General features: G+C 33.3%; 6 protein-coding genes across 6 annotated transcripts; all 6 read left to right on the top strand.

Moving 5' to 3' along the window:
• Positions 1-401: 401 nt before the first annotated feature.
• Positions 402-1,316, top strand: NAEGRDRAFT_70142 (uncharacterized protein; the record flags this gene model as incomplete). Its single annotated transcript, XM_002674762.1, has 1 exon — positions 402-1,316. One exon carries the CDS (start codon positions 402-404, stop codon positions 1,314-1,316), a length of 915 nt encoding a protein of 304 aa, XP_002674808.1.
• Positions 1,317-2,053: 737 nt separating this feature from the next.
• Positions 2,054-3,790, top strand: NAEGRDRAFT_50776 (uncharacterized protein; the record flags this gene model as incomplete). Its single annotated transcript, XM_002674761.1, has 1 exon — positions 2,054-3,790. The coding sequence occupies one exon, from the start codon at positions 2,054-2,056 to the stop codon at positions 3,788-3,790; it is 1,737 nt and encodes a 578-aa protein (XP_002674807.1).
• Positions 3,791-4,024: 234 nt separating this feature from the next.
• On the top strand, positions 4,025-5,734 carry NAEGRDRAFT_70140 (uncharacterized protein; the record flags this gene model as incomplete). The annotated part of the gene is made up of 1 exon (XM_002674760.1): positions 4,025-5,734. One exon carries the CDS (start codon positions 4,025-4,027, stop codon positions 5,732-5,734), a length of 1,710 nt encoding a protein of 569 aa, XP_002674806.1.
• Positions 5,735-5,878: 144 nt separating this feature from the next.
• NAEGRDRAFT_70139 (uncharacterized protein) lies at positions 5,879-7,789 on the top strand (the record flags this gene model as incomplete). The annotated part of the gene is made up of 1 exon (XM_002674759.1): positions 5,879-7,789. One exon carries the CDS (start codon positions 5,879-5,881, stop codon positions 7,787-7,789), a length of 1,911 nt encoding a protein of 636 aa, XP_002674805.1.
• Positions 7,790-9,113: 1,324 nt separating this feature from the next.
• Positions 9,114-11,692, top strand: NAEGRDRAFT_80540 (TB2_DP1_HVA22 domain-containing protein; the record flags this gene model as incomplete). The annotated part of the gene is made up of 7 exons (XM_002674758.1): positions 9,114-9,239; positions 9,293-9,349; positions 9,396-10,531; positions 10,606-11,102; positions 11,204-11,271; positions 11,315-11,453; positions 11,523-11,692. The coding sequence occupies 7 exons, from the start codon at positions 9,114-9,116 to the stop codon at positions 11,648-11,650; spliced, it is 2,151 nt and encodes a 716-aa protein (XP_002674804.1). The 3' UTR covers positions 11,651-11,692.
• Positions 11,693-12,809: 1,117 nt separating this feature from the next.
• On the top strand, positions 12,810-13,193 carry NAEGRDRAFT_50773 (uncharacterized protein; the record flags this gene model as incomplete). Its single annotated transcript, XM_002674757.1, has 1 exon — positions 12,810-13,193. One exon carries the CDS (start codon positions 12,810-12,812, stop codon positions 13,191-13,193), a length of 384 nt encoding a protein of 127 aa, XP_002674803.1.
• Between the last annotated feature and the right edge of the window lie 13 nt (positions 13,194-13,206).

The following is a 13,206-nucleotide window of genomic DNA, read 5'->3' as shown; positions in this document are numbered from 1 at the left end:
CAGGCTATGGAATTCACGCAGAGTCAACCATTACAATTGGAAGATTCATATTGGAATATGATATTCCTCCATTGCCAGATAATTTTGTAAAAAAAATTGTTGTTCCAAAAGATGTAATTGGCAATGTGCAAACAATAATTAAGAGCATTAATATGAAACAAAACTCAATTCCATTACGGAAAGATACTGATGTAGTCAGCAACAAGAACGATCCAATTGTTTGTCCTTTATGTCAAAAAAATTATGTGATTGGAAAGAGTTTGTCAAATCATTTACAGACCAAACATGATTGCTCAACTGATAAGGCTAAAGTAATATCCGATTGTATGGTGAATTCTTGCTATTTAACAAATGCTCTTCAGCAAGAATTATGTAGGAAGATTAGATTAGAAAAATTCAAAATGGAAAAGGAAGAGGATGAAGTAATGTTTGAATGTAATACACAAAAAACACCACAACCTAATAACTCTCAAAATACAAATACAAACCCTCCTCCAAAGAAATCAACTAAGTGTAATTCAATTAGAATTGAAATGTGCCAATGTGGTAACAAAAGGAAAGCAACAAAAGCACCTTGTAAATCATGTAGACAATGTTGTCTTAATAATGGTGGCTGCACTACTCATCAATTCAAATGTAGTCTTATTGAATCTATTGAGGAATATGATGTATTGATTTTGGACTTTGAAACAACTGATCTTCAAACAAGAGCTCCAACTGATTGTTATATTTATAATATTTCAAAAGATAGATTTTTATCATTTCCAAAATATATCCTTCCTAGAGTGAAAATTTTACGAGATGCTGAAAAATTAACAGGAATCACAAATGAATTGGTGCAAAATGGAACTAAGGAAATGGAAGCAGTTAAATTAATTGTTGATTTCTTACCAAAGAAATCCTTAATTCTTGCTCATAATGCACCATTCGACAAAAGTGTTCTACATCGTGCTTTCAATTACTGGAGAATGAATAATTCAAAGACAATAGATGGTTTGAAAAATAGTCATATCATTTTCTTAGATACAATTCCAATTTTGAAGAAAGCGTTGAAATTAGAGAAAAATCAATGTAAATTAGGTAACATTTATCAACAGTTATTTAGAAAATCAATTGAAAATCAGCATACAGCTGCTGCTGATGTTATTGCTTTGAAAGAAATATTAGAACATGTGTTCGGCAAGGAATCTGTTATTCGAAATGTGAAAAATCATTTTAAGCTCATTAAGGATTTGAAAAAATCTTTTTTAATGGTTGATTCGAATGGAAATGAGATGAAAGATTCATTGGATAAAATAATTGCCAAATCACTATAATATAATAAAATTATTATCAATTTCTCCAACCATGCCGTTATTAAAAAAATAAAATCAATCCAAAGCTTATTATCTGAGATATGTACTGTATCCATCTTCCTTGATTTCAGAAAACCATCTATAGATGTTATTCTTTTCTATACTAAACTATCGAATCTTTATTTCATATATTTGTTGAATAACAAGGCGTCGAATAGTGGTAGTGGAAACAAGCCAACATTTTTCCTCTGAGGAAAACAATAAATTAGGAACTCCACTTTCAGACTTCCAATGCACTTATTCTAATAAGACAAGATTCATCCTATAGATAGAAAATGATATATAGCACCATAATGAAAGCGATCATTTAATGTAACAAAGTAATAAGCCAGATCCATTCCACAGTAGCCAAGTAATTTAAAATCTTCGTAAAAGAAAGGAGAAGAATATTTTTTGAAATTGGCTGGAGCAAAGGCGTTTTCTGACCCATAATTTTTATTAATTTAATTTTCAGTAACACGCGGACATCAACATTGGTCCCCCCTGGATAACACCGCAACAACTGTTGGATTTCTTTCAATTCTCCATAAAATTTTCAATTTCCTTGATGATACAATTAGTTAGATTTCAGATAGAATGATGATTAAGGTTGTTGATTGAGCGCAGTTTTTAAAAACACCTTTCCGTTTCATATTTAGGAAGGAAAACAAATTCCTCTCCATATTTGTTTCGGACTTTCAATTACCTCAAACAAAAAAATGCAACAACCATTATCCTCACCATCACCAGGCACAATAGATGAAGAAAAACCACAATTCCATCCAATAGCATGCAATAATTGTAAACGTCTTCATAAATGTTGCGATCGGGCATTGCCATCATGTAGTGGATGTAAATGGAGGAAGGTTGAATGTGTTTATGAAGAGGCAAAGAAGGGAGCCTCTAGGATTCGGAAGAAGAAGAAATCAAATAATGATGGAAAGATTACATTCCAGATGGAAAATTCATCGTTCAATGAAACTTGTAATAATTTAATTTCGATTAATAATTTGACAATTAATTCAGGAAGTATTATTACAAATTCTTCTATTGGTGGTAATGGAAGTAATATTAGTGCTGGAGTTGGAGTTGGAGGAAATCTTTATCAGACAATTAATGAGTTTGCAGAGATGAGGAAATATTTGGATATTTATGAAGAAATGATGTCTGAGATTTGGGTTATTAATCCGAAGGAATTGGAAACTTATTTATTGAGTAAGGATGATTCATTACCGAATTGTAAAGAGGTCAAGGCCATGTTTATGGCTATTAAGGCACAAATTGAGCAGGAAACTCTTGCATCACCAACAGCAGATGAATCAGCACGTAAAGCCAGAGATGCTCTCAGCAAGATTTTCGATGAACACTCTAATTTTTATGTAGCAAGTGCCTATGCATACTTGGCATGTTATGAAATTGGATGTGGAAAATTGAAAACTGCTAGATTTTACCTTAAATTTGTTGAATTTTATTTAGATGAAAACCCAATTGACGATTTAAAAGCAACAAAGTATCAGATAAATTTGAAAAAATTCAAGCAAGTTCTTACCTGTGAAGCCAAGAGTGAGAATACGGCTATGGGAATGCTAAAAGATTGGCATGAAATTGCTGAAAAACATATTGGCGTCAAGTTCCCAAAGGAGTGGAGTATGATTTTGGACCAGAAATTAACAGAGAGTACCTATGTGATTTTCATTCAAATGTTGGATGCTGTAATTAGTATTTGTAAAGGAATGATGATGAAGAATCAGAGGGTTTCTGGAACTCTTAATGATATTGCAGAAATTGTTGGAAATGGACTCAAGATTAGAATTTATACTGAAATGAATAGAGGAAAGGATAAAATTGAAGAATGCGCTTTGAAAATAACCACCACAACTGAATCAGGCCAATTATCATTTTCTCCTTCCTTTTTGATTGCTCCAATTGCTGCTGCTTGTAAAATCCATTTGCAAATTGTTAAACTCATTGAAAAGGGAGATCGCAAGAATTGTGACGTTTCTTCTCCTCTAGGTGCCATTGATTACTATCAGGTGCTTTCAAAAGATTTGAGAGCTCTTCAAATTCTCTCTAAACGATACAAGGGTGTTCAACTCTTCCACCACAATATGATTAAGGAAATTGAAACAATAATTGAGAGGAAACAATTCTATAACGCCCTCAATGAATGCATTACCAATCAGAGCTTTTCTCCCCCAACTGTGGATTTATCAAAAATTGAATCTGCCAATGAGTTTTTCCAATACATCTCCAATCTTAATGACCTGACTCCAACAACAGAAAGGGAGGATGAAAATCTAGTTCAACACCGAATGAAGGAATATGAAGAAAGTTTAAACAGCTTTTTGGATAGTTTCTCAGCTGGCTCGGAAGTGGAAACAGATTTGGAACCCTTCTTGGATTCGACTGAAATACAAGAACTATTCAACATGAATTACGGATTATCTTCCAAGTAGTAGTTAATTCATCAACATTTTTCAATAGAAGGAAAATTAGTGTGAAATTATTATGAAAATATATTACGAAACAAAGCTGTGCGAAAATATCATCCAAAATTATTAGAATTTAAATCAACACGATAATCATAATGCCCAACTATTTACCATCTTGAATATCTTTCAACATCCTTAGACAAAAAACATGTAAGGTGGCGCCTCAATCAAATATTTATTGATTTCGTCTTTCGAAAAATGAACAATCGTGGCCACCCTCAAACCAACAATAATCACAACAACAACCTCCAACGTTCTCGACAATGTGATACTCCTCAACAACCAGATGGAACTCGTTCAACTTTTAGCAGCTCCAGCAATAGGCAATACATTTCTTCCAGAAGGGATAATTTTGTTGTTGATAATTCTTCTTATCGTTCAGATAATAAACAACGAAATTACCAACACCAATATCATGAGGAAGAAGAACGCTTCAGTGTTGGTTCCTCTGCGTCCCCTTATCAGGATAGAAAACCAATTAAGGCACGAAATGCTGGCAACATAAGGCCTTTCCATTCTTCTCATGTTCATTATCAAGAAAGAGAAGAACGGCCTTCATATGGTAGACAAGAATATTATCATGCTTCTGCTTCTTCTTCTTCTTATATCAGACAAGCAGGATTCAGAAAAAGGGATGAGGATAGATATTCTCCTCCACATTCCTATACATCTTCCTATCAACAACCGCAAGGAAGAGTTCGATTCTACCATCAATTCAACAGAGCTCCCAATCAATTCGTTCTCTCCTACCGAAAGAAACAATATGAAAATTACGAATGGCCAGATAAGAAATCAAATCCACATTGTGAACAAATATTGCACTACAATGATCCACACATTGAAGAGAAACCATTCGATAGAACCAATCGTATACTCCAACCACACGATCCTCAAGAAACTTACCGTAGAAGAAAGTCAGAGTTGAAGAGTGTCATTCACTGGGGTCAACGTAAATTACTCATGTCAGAAATTGAATTCTTAACTGAATTTGGTTATCCTGGTGCAATTGTTGTTTATGCAGGTGCTGCTCCTGGCCACCACACAAACTTTTTGAGTGATTTATTTCCTGATTTGAGTTTCGTACTTGTAGATCCAAGTCCATTTGTTTGTAAACCAACAGATAAGATTACAATTGTGAATGATTTCTTTACTGATGAGTTGGCTGCAAAGTATGCTGATAAAAATGTGTTGTTTATTAGTGATATTAGAACAGCTCAACCAGAGAAGGGAAATGAAAATCAAACAGTAGAGCACCGTGAGGAGATTGAAAAGTGTGTCAAGTGGGATAATCAAGCACAAATGAATTGGCATTTGACAATTAAACCAAAAATGTCCATGCTCAAGTTTCGTCTACCTTATGATACACAATCTGAGAAGAGCTATGAATATTTGAAGGGAGATATTTACTTGCCAGTATGGGGACCTCAAACAACAACCGAAACAAGATTAGTATGTTCAAAAGATTGTGGAACTATTCCATACGATACTGCAAAATACGAAAGTCAAATGTTTTATTTCAATACCAGAACAAGAGTTCACTATTATCCACACAACGTGCAAGTTGAAGGAATGGATCATTGTTATGATTGCAGATCTGAAGTTTTCATTCTTGAACAATATTTGAAAAAGTACAAAAAAATTGAAAACGAAAGTGAATTGTTGAAACAAATTGCTGAACTTTCTAATTTGGTTTCAAGAAATTGTACCACTGCCTTAGGAGCTAAGGTCCACAATCTAGCAACCTATGAAAAGAACTTTAGAAAGGATGAAGTAAAGAAAAATCTTGCCTCCATTTACGAAACTGACCGAATCAAAGTTGATAGAGGAGAAAACAAACGATCCGTTGAAGAAATGGAAGATCTTAGACAAAAGGCACTCAAGTCCATGTACAAAAAGACAAAACTCTAATAAACTTTCAATTATTCTTGATTTTTCAATTTTCTAATTGACATTCAAGAAACACGATTTTTAGCAAATTTCCAAGTTCCATTGCATTTTTGAAATTTACAAAAAGTTCATCTCTAAAAAATTGAATTTTCAAGATCAAAAAAAATGCAACACGATCAAACTATGATCACAACAATTTCCACCACCTCCAATCATCTTTATAAATTACTTGATTTACCATCGGAAATTTTAGAATTATTATTCAGTTTTATTCCATTCAGAGAATCGAGCAATTTTAGAGTGACGAATCGACAACTTGTTGCCACCTTTTTAAATTATTTTCGTAGAGTGTTTCGGGAGTATTTGACTATTTATAATGAACATTTGATTGATAAATTTCAATTAATTGATTGTGATGATGAATATAGAGAACGATATCAACAGGAATTTGAAAGAGTTGAAACTGAATTAAATTGTAAAATTCCATTTATTATTAAAGAGTTACTGATGATGACGAGACATTTCGATGAAGATATGAATGTTGCCAGCTATTCATATTATTCGTATCCTGCACACTGGATATATCCAATCAAGTTATGGGAAAAGACGAATAACCTTGTTAGTATTAGTGATAACATTGTCCTAGTTCCGAATGGGAAATATAATAACCTTGTTATTAGTACAAGTGGCCATTACAATACAAAAACTAATATATGGGATGCTCTATTCGATCCACCTTCATCAATGTTTACAATTGAGGCAGATAGTTTCCAAAAGTATTGTAAAATTGCTTGTGGAAGACAAATATTTAATCGACTACCTGCAGGTGTGACATCCACTCCATTAGCTCTTTGTTTATTGAAACATTTTACAGCTCGTGATCTTTCTCCTCAACAAATTGCCAAGACCATTAGTGCAATCTCTCCAAAATTCAATGATCCAGATTTTCTTGTAAAGGCTGCAAAAATTTACTACAAGATTGGTAAGGAAATACCTCAATCCTTCTTGGAAGATAGAGATTTTTGCCTTCGATTGGTCAACTCACATGGTAAAATGTTAAAATATTGCACCAAGTTTTTGCAAGATAAGCAGGTTGTCACTCAAGCTGTAAAACAAAATGGATTTGCTATCAAATATCTCAGTTCTAATTTTCTGAGAAATCATCAAGAATTATTAGAAATTGCTGTTTCTTCCAAACCTTACTCTTTGGAATATATTCCCTACTCTACCCCTGGTTTCCGCAAATTGGTAATCAAAGGAATCAATCAAATTGAAGATATGACATCTTTCCCTGCATTTTTGAATCAAGAAGAACTATTACAAGACAAGGAAATTGTTGAAATGATATTGATGAAAAATCCAAGCCTCATCACTTATTTGCCGGCCTTCTGGAAAGATTGCAGACCTCTTGCAAAGAAACTTTTTGCAATCAATCCTCAATCAATAGTTAACTTTTCAACCAAGGTGACTGAAGATCCAAGAATAGTAAAAATGATAGCCGATACCAAACCATCTTTATTTTTACAATTTAGGGATGAGAATAATTCAATACAATCAAAGGTGTTACAGGCATGGGGATTACCACCTTTTACCTATCAAAACTATGAGGAAAATATGGAAAAGATTTTGGAACTAGCAAGAAAACAACCAGACATTTATGCATTTGTATTGGGATCACAAATCTTAAGTAATTATTGTGATATGGAAGTAAGGAAAAAGTGGTGTAGGACATTCTTAAAAGAAGGAATTGCTCATAATTCACAAAATATTGGACACAGTAGAGCAATGGAAATTGTCTCCTTATTTGATGTGAAACAGCAAGAAGAAGTTTTGCAATGGTTCCTTGTTAACCCAACTCCTGTCTCAACCTATTTCTTTTACAGATTAAACAAAGAGCTTTTAGTCAAGTACGCACCAGAAGCATTCAAAAAGGGAGTTCCTCTTAGTGATTCAATTCCTGTACTTGTCACTAATCCAGAGGATATTGTTGCATGCTTTACTAAATGTAGAGACTGTTCACTGGTCTGTCTAGATGAAGAAACTTATAATTCAAAGAAGCAAGCATATTTTTATTAAATAATTTTATTCAATTATTAAATGTGTGTACAAGAAATTGTCTATTTCCTGACAATGGTGAAACGAATGACCAATGATCCAGTGGTTGTTGCATGGAGTGGTAATTCAGTTTCATGTTCCTTTCCAATATCATACTTTTCATCAGAAATTGTAATTGTTGTTGATCCGAGAAAATCCTATTGGAAAGTCAATTCAAATATTTTCACAAAGTTTCGAATAATATTTCTAATATAATTAATTAATCTTTACATACATTTTTGATTAAATCAAAATCAAAAACTTGCATAACAAGCATGAAATTTTCACTTTTATCCAATTTAAATGTGAATTTTTCATTCCATTCCGGATTCAATGTATCCTTGATGGTTTTTGATTTGGATTTTTGTCCAGTGCTTGATTCAAAAGTCACAAATGGATCACTGAGATTGTTCGAATCTGCAGCTTTCAAGTTTTTTCCTCTGACAAGAGTTAATTGAATTTCATCACCAGCACAAAGAACCATTTTGATGTCTATTTTTTTTGATTGATTTTTTAACTTTTGACAGCTTTCAAACATCAGTAAGCCAGTTCAAGTGACTTTTCACTGAAGGTGTAATTCATACATCTTTCAACAAGTGATTGATTTCATTATTATTTTAGGTTGTTTTCATAATACTTCTTATTTCCTGTATTTAAATTTACAACCATCCCACCATCTCTTGAACTTTACAGTAACTAGCAAATGAAATCCAAGAAGGACAGTAACTTCCTAACAAGCAATCAACGAGGACACATTTTACATTATCCTTAATTGTGTCAATCATCCGATAGGCAGAGAGCGAGGACTTTATTTAATGCTGCCTCAAACAGAAGCGTAAAATAACACCGACACTTTTTTTTCAAAAGAGAGGAGTTGAACAAGTAGAATGGCTCACTGCTTGATAGAATATGATGACAATATCGAAAAAATGATGGAATGCAAAGATAAAAGTGTTGAGAGATGATGATGGAAGGATGCAAGCAATTGTTTTATTAGGAAGGAGACCGAGGTTTGTGTATCATCTGGTTTTATACTGTTATTTAAGAGAGAAAAAAACAGCTGAAATCTCTGACCAGCCGTTATAACCAGCAAGGTGCTTTCTTGTGAGAGAAGTAACAACAATAAGAACAACAATAGGAACAACAACAACAACAAAATAACAATAAGAAGAAGAGGAACGTTTTTTTAATCCTGTGTATGATGCTCAACATCACAAGAAGAACAAGTATTAATTCTCTCTAATAGTAAAAAGATAGCAACAAGAGACATATCACATAAAACGAATACAACAACAAGAATAGCAAGATGAAGAAAACCGAAAGTCAAGCTTCATTATCAGAGGATGAAGATTATAATATTGGAGATGGATTAACTGCTCCGGAAGGCTTTCACCCAATAGCCTGCATTCAATGTCGATCTCTACACAAAAAGGTAGGTGTCTAGTAGTAGTTACAACATATCATTGATTACACGTTTTATATAAGTGTGATAAAAAGCTTCCTGAATGCTCTAAATGTTCAGCCAGAGGACTCAAATGTACAGTAAGTATTCATCATAATCATCATTTCTTCAATCTCATACAAATAGTACAATACACCAAGAAAACGAGGAAAAGGCTCGGACGCTTATCCAACCAAAACGGAGAGAAGGAAAAAGTCATCATCGTCCAATAATACTGACAAATCAAATAGTACTCCCTCAATTGACAATCAACTACAACATCAATTACTCAATAGCATGCCTCTAAATTTACCAACCACCATCCCATCATCATCTCTTCCGTACACTTCACCAACTCACATAAACGGTCAGTCACCACAATTTCCACAAACAATGTCAAGTACAGTTTCACCAATGAATGTGGTAGAATTGTATTATACTTTCCTTTGTAGTGGACATCCCGTTTTGAAAAGGGTCAAATTTGAATTTTTTGTAAAGACATGTTTACAACAATTTTTGAATGGTTCACCACAAATTATTGTTCCTCCCAATGAATTTATCACAACAGAGGCTGAGATGAAGTGTTTATTTGCCTTTTACTTGTCAGCATTGGCTTTATCTGAACAAATTACTGCTCAGTTGAGCTTTGCTCAAGTCACAGCCAAGAGATGTGAATTGGAAATTGCCAAACTCTCGACAGATTACTTTTCAAACTTTTACTTTGTTGGAGCTTGTCACAATATGGGAGCATACTTTATTGGATATGGAGATTTACCAAGGTCTAGATACTATTTATTATTTGGAGATTTCTACTTTTCGGAGAATCAAAACAGAACTTTGGATTTATATGAGAAGAATTTAGAGAAACATAGAGCTTTTGTTGTGGGTGGAGCTGAGCAACATTCCCCAAATGAGTTTGCCATTTTCATCAAGGGGTTACCAAAGATTTTGGAAGTTTCTCTGGACAAGTCAATTTCTGAGATATTGTTGCCTGGTACATGGGACTATTTGAAAAACGCTGTTGTCACAACTGAAAATTTCATGCTTTTCAAACAAGTTATTGAAGCAGTGTTCAATGCAGTTTCTAGCTATCGTCAACGTTTAATCAAAATGATGGTTGATTGTCACTCGGAGACATTTTTCAAATCTCAACATATGCATTCATTCATTATTGTGGAGGGATTCAAATTATTATTCTTGAGTAGAATACCTGATATTTCTCCAAGTGCTGTGGAAGAGATTGCACTCAAAATTACGTTAATGACTGAACATGAACTATTTCCGTAAGTATTTTTCAATACCAAGTTCTTAATGACTTGTGAAATTACAGATATTCTCTCTCTACAATACTAGCTAGTATTACCACAACTTGTCAATATCATTTGGACATTTGTAAATTAATTGAGAGAGGATTAAGACCTAGGATTTCCTCAATTACCACATCATCTAAAAAGGTTATTACTGTGGATTATTTTACATTCTTGGAGAAGGATTACCGAGCAATTACAACACTTGCCAAACGATATGTGCGGCTATCTACTGCATATAAACCACTAATTGACGAAATGGAAGCAGTAATTCAAAGAAATCTAATGCCACAAAACAACTTCCCACTTCCTCAAAAAGAAATGATAGTAACCGATAGAAATAGTAATGCATCAGCCAATAGCTCTCCAGTCTCTCAAAATGATGCTGTCCTATCAGCTCTGTTAAGCTATCTAGAAGGTGTCACAAAGAATATGAAACAACAACCACCACCAACCTATGATCAATTCCCAAACAATTCTTTTGACGCAGGTTCTTATGAAAATTATCAAGCTGCAGCACAAGTTGTAACAACTCCATCAGCATACAGTGATTTATTCTAAACCTTTCACCTTTCAAACACATCAATAAATTAAAAAAAATGTTGTTTGGATTTTTAATCTCTCGATCAATTTCTAATCTTCTCGGAGCATTGTATCCTGCTTTTAGATCATTCCAAGCTTTGAAAACAAAGGAAGAAGAAGATGATAAGCAATGGGTAAGTAAATTAAATTATTTAATTATTTAATGATCGGAATTAGTTGACTTATTGGTCAGTTTATGCTTTTGTGATCACTTTCGAATGCTTTTTCGAATGGTTAATTTATTGGATTCCTTTCTATTTTGAAGTTAAAATTCTCTTCTTGTTGTGGTTGATCTTTAAAGTTAATACAAACTTTGGTAAGTAAATTTATTCGAAAATTTTGTAATAATATTATTCGAATTATTTAAATATTAATCATCATTTAGGTGGAGCTCACTTTGTTTATAATTGTTACATTGAACCATTCATGTCCAGTAGAGAGAAAGTTATTGATGATTTATTGAATCAGTTTGGATTAGGATGGTTGGATTTATCTAAAAAGAAAGCTGAATAATTTCAAAAGTAATTTCTAATAAACATCTCTCCAATTTGTACTTTTCTTATCGATCTTTACCAAAAAGGGTTGGTTGATAAACCTTAATTTAAGGAAATGAATGGCTATGATTTATTATTCACATTTTAAGATATTGAATGGCTACGGCCATATCACGATGAATGCACCTCATCCCGTCCGATTTGAGAAGTTAAGCATCGTCGAGCCACATCAGTACTGAGGTTGGAGACAACTTGGGAACCTGTGGTGCTGTAGTCTTTTTATTCAACCATGAAACGAACAACATTTGAGAACTTATTTACTGAGATTTAATATGATAATTACTTGTATAATGATTATGGCAGTAAGCAAACAAATCATCAAATTGATCACAATGCTCACAATTATCCAAATTCTGACACTTTCAAATGTCTTTTTAAATTTCAAAAAAGCAATCAAACCTATAACAGTTCCAACTACAGGTAAACAAATAATTCCCACCAAAAGTGGAATTGTAATCACAGGATACTTAACATTGCCAACTAGTGGTGATGGTAACACTAATTGAGTTACTTCAGAAGGAGGTGAGTTTTTGATATCTTGTGCCAATGATTCTAATGAGGGAAGATGAAATACTACTGATGAAGATTTGCAAACAGTACTTAATGGTGGCACTTCTTCATTCAGTCTTGTAACTGTTGTTGTTACGGCAGCAGATTGTTCAAACAGTTCAATTTCATCTTGTATTATGATTTCTTCTTCTTTATGAAGAGGGTCCGATGATGTACTTGGGTGAAACCTCACTTGCTTTTGTGCAATATGTTGTGATGATGATGAAGATTTGATTTTATCAAGTGCTGCTTCCGAAGTTATTATCATCATGTTGTTGTTGTGTTGTTTTTTTGAATAGTTGGTTTAATAATACTCTTCTTCTTATTCTTACATACTCTCGAAATTCAAGATACATAACTCTTAATGAAAGAAATTTAACATGAGCACATTTTCCAAAAAGGATTGTTTTTCCAAAAGTGTAGGCGTGCAATCTTAATGAATTTTGGAATGAAGATTGAATGTCATAAATGGTTGAACTTTGTGTTGTATTAAAAACACGTGTTGAATTTACAATAAATTAAATGGAACTTGGGAATTGTTCGAATTTCTTTATTTTACTGGAAAAAAAATGTCGCAACATGAAGAAGCAGAACAGAACCTCACAAACTTTGCTTCCAAAATGAAGAGAATGTTATTCAAAAAAACACCCAACACTTTCGGAATGTTTACAATTGCTGGTGGGAAGGCAGTAGAAGAGAACACAAGGAAAGTATTGGAAAAATTGAAAACCGACAATAAATTACCAACAACAATTGCCTCCAATGCTGATCAAGATGAAATTATGAATATTATTTATGAAATTCAAGGGTTGGTTTGGGAGAGTGGAAAGGGACAAGTCAATCCGAATAAATATGATGATGATGATCTTGTGGAAGGATTTGATGAAGTACATGATACGGCTGTGAGAGAACATATTTATAAGGAAATTATTAGATTTATTGGAGAGAATTAGTGAAAATAATGTA

This window comes from Naegleria gruberi (assembly GCF_000004985.1).
Source record: "Naegleria gruberi genomic scaffold NAEGRscaffold_38, whole genome shotgun sequence".
In the NCBI taxonomy this organism is placed as follows: Eukaryota; Heterolobosea; class Eutetramitea; order Acrasida; family Naegleriidae; genus Naegleria; species Naegleria gruberi.
Note: the sequence above shows the minus strand (reverse complement) of the source record. Positions and strands in the feature narration are given on the sequence as shown.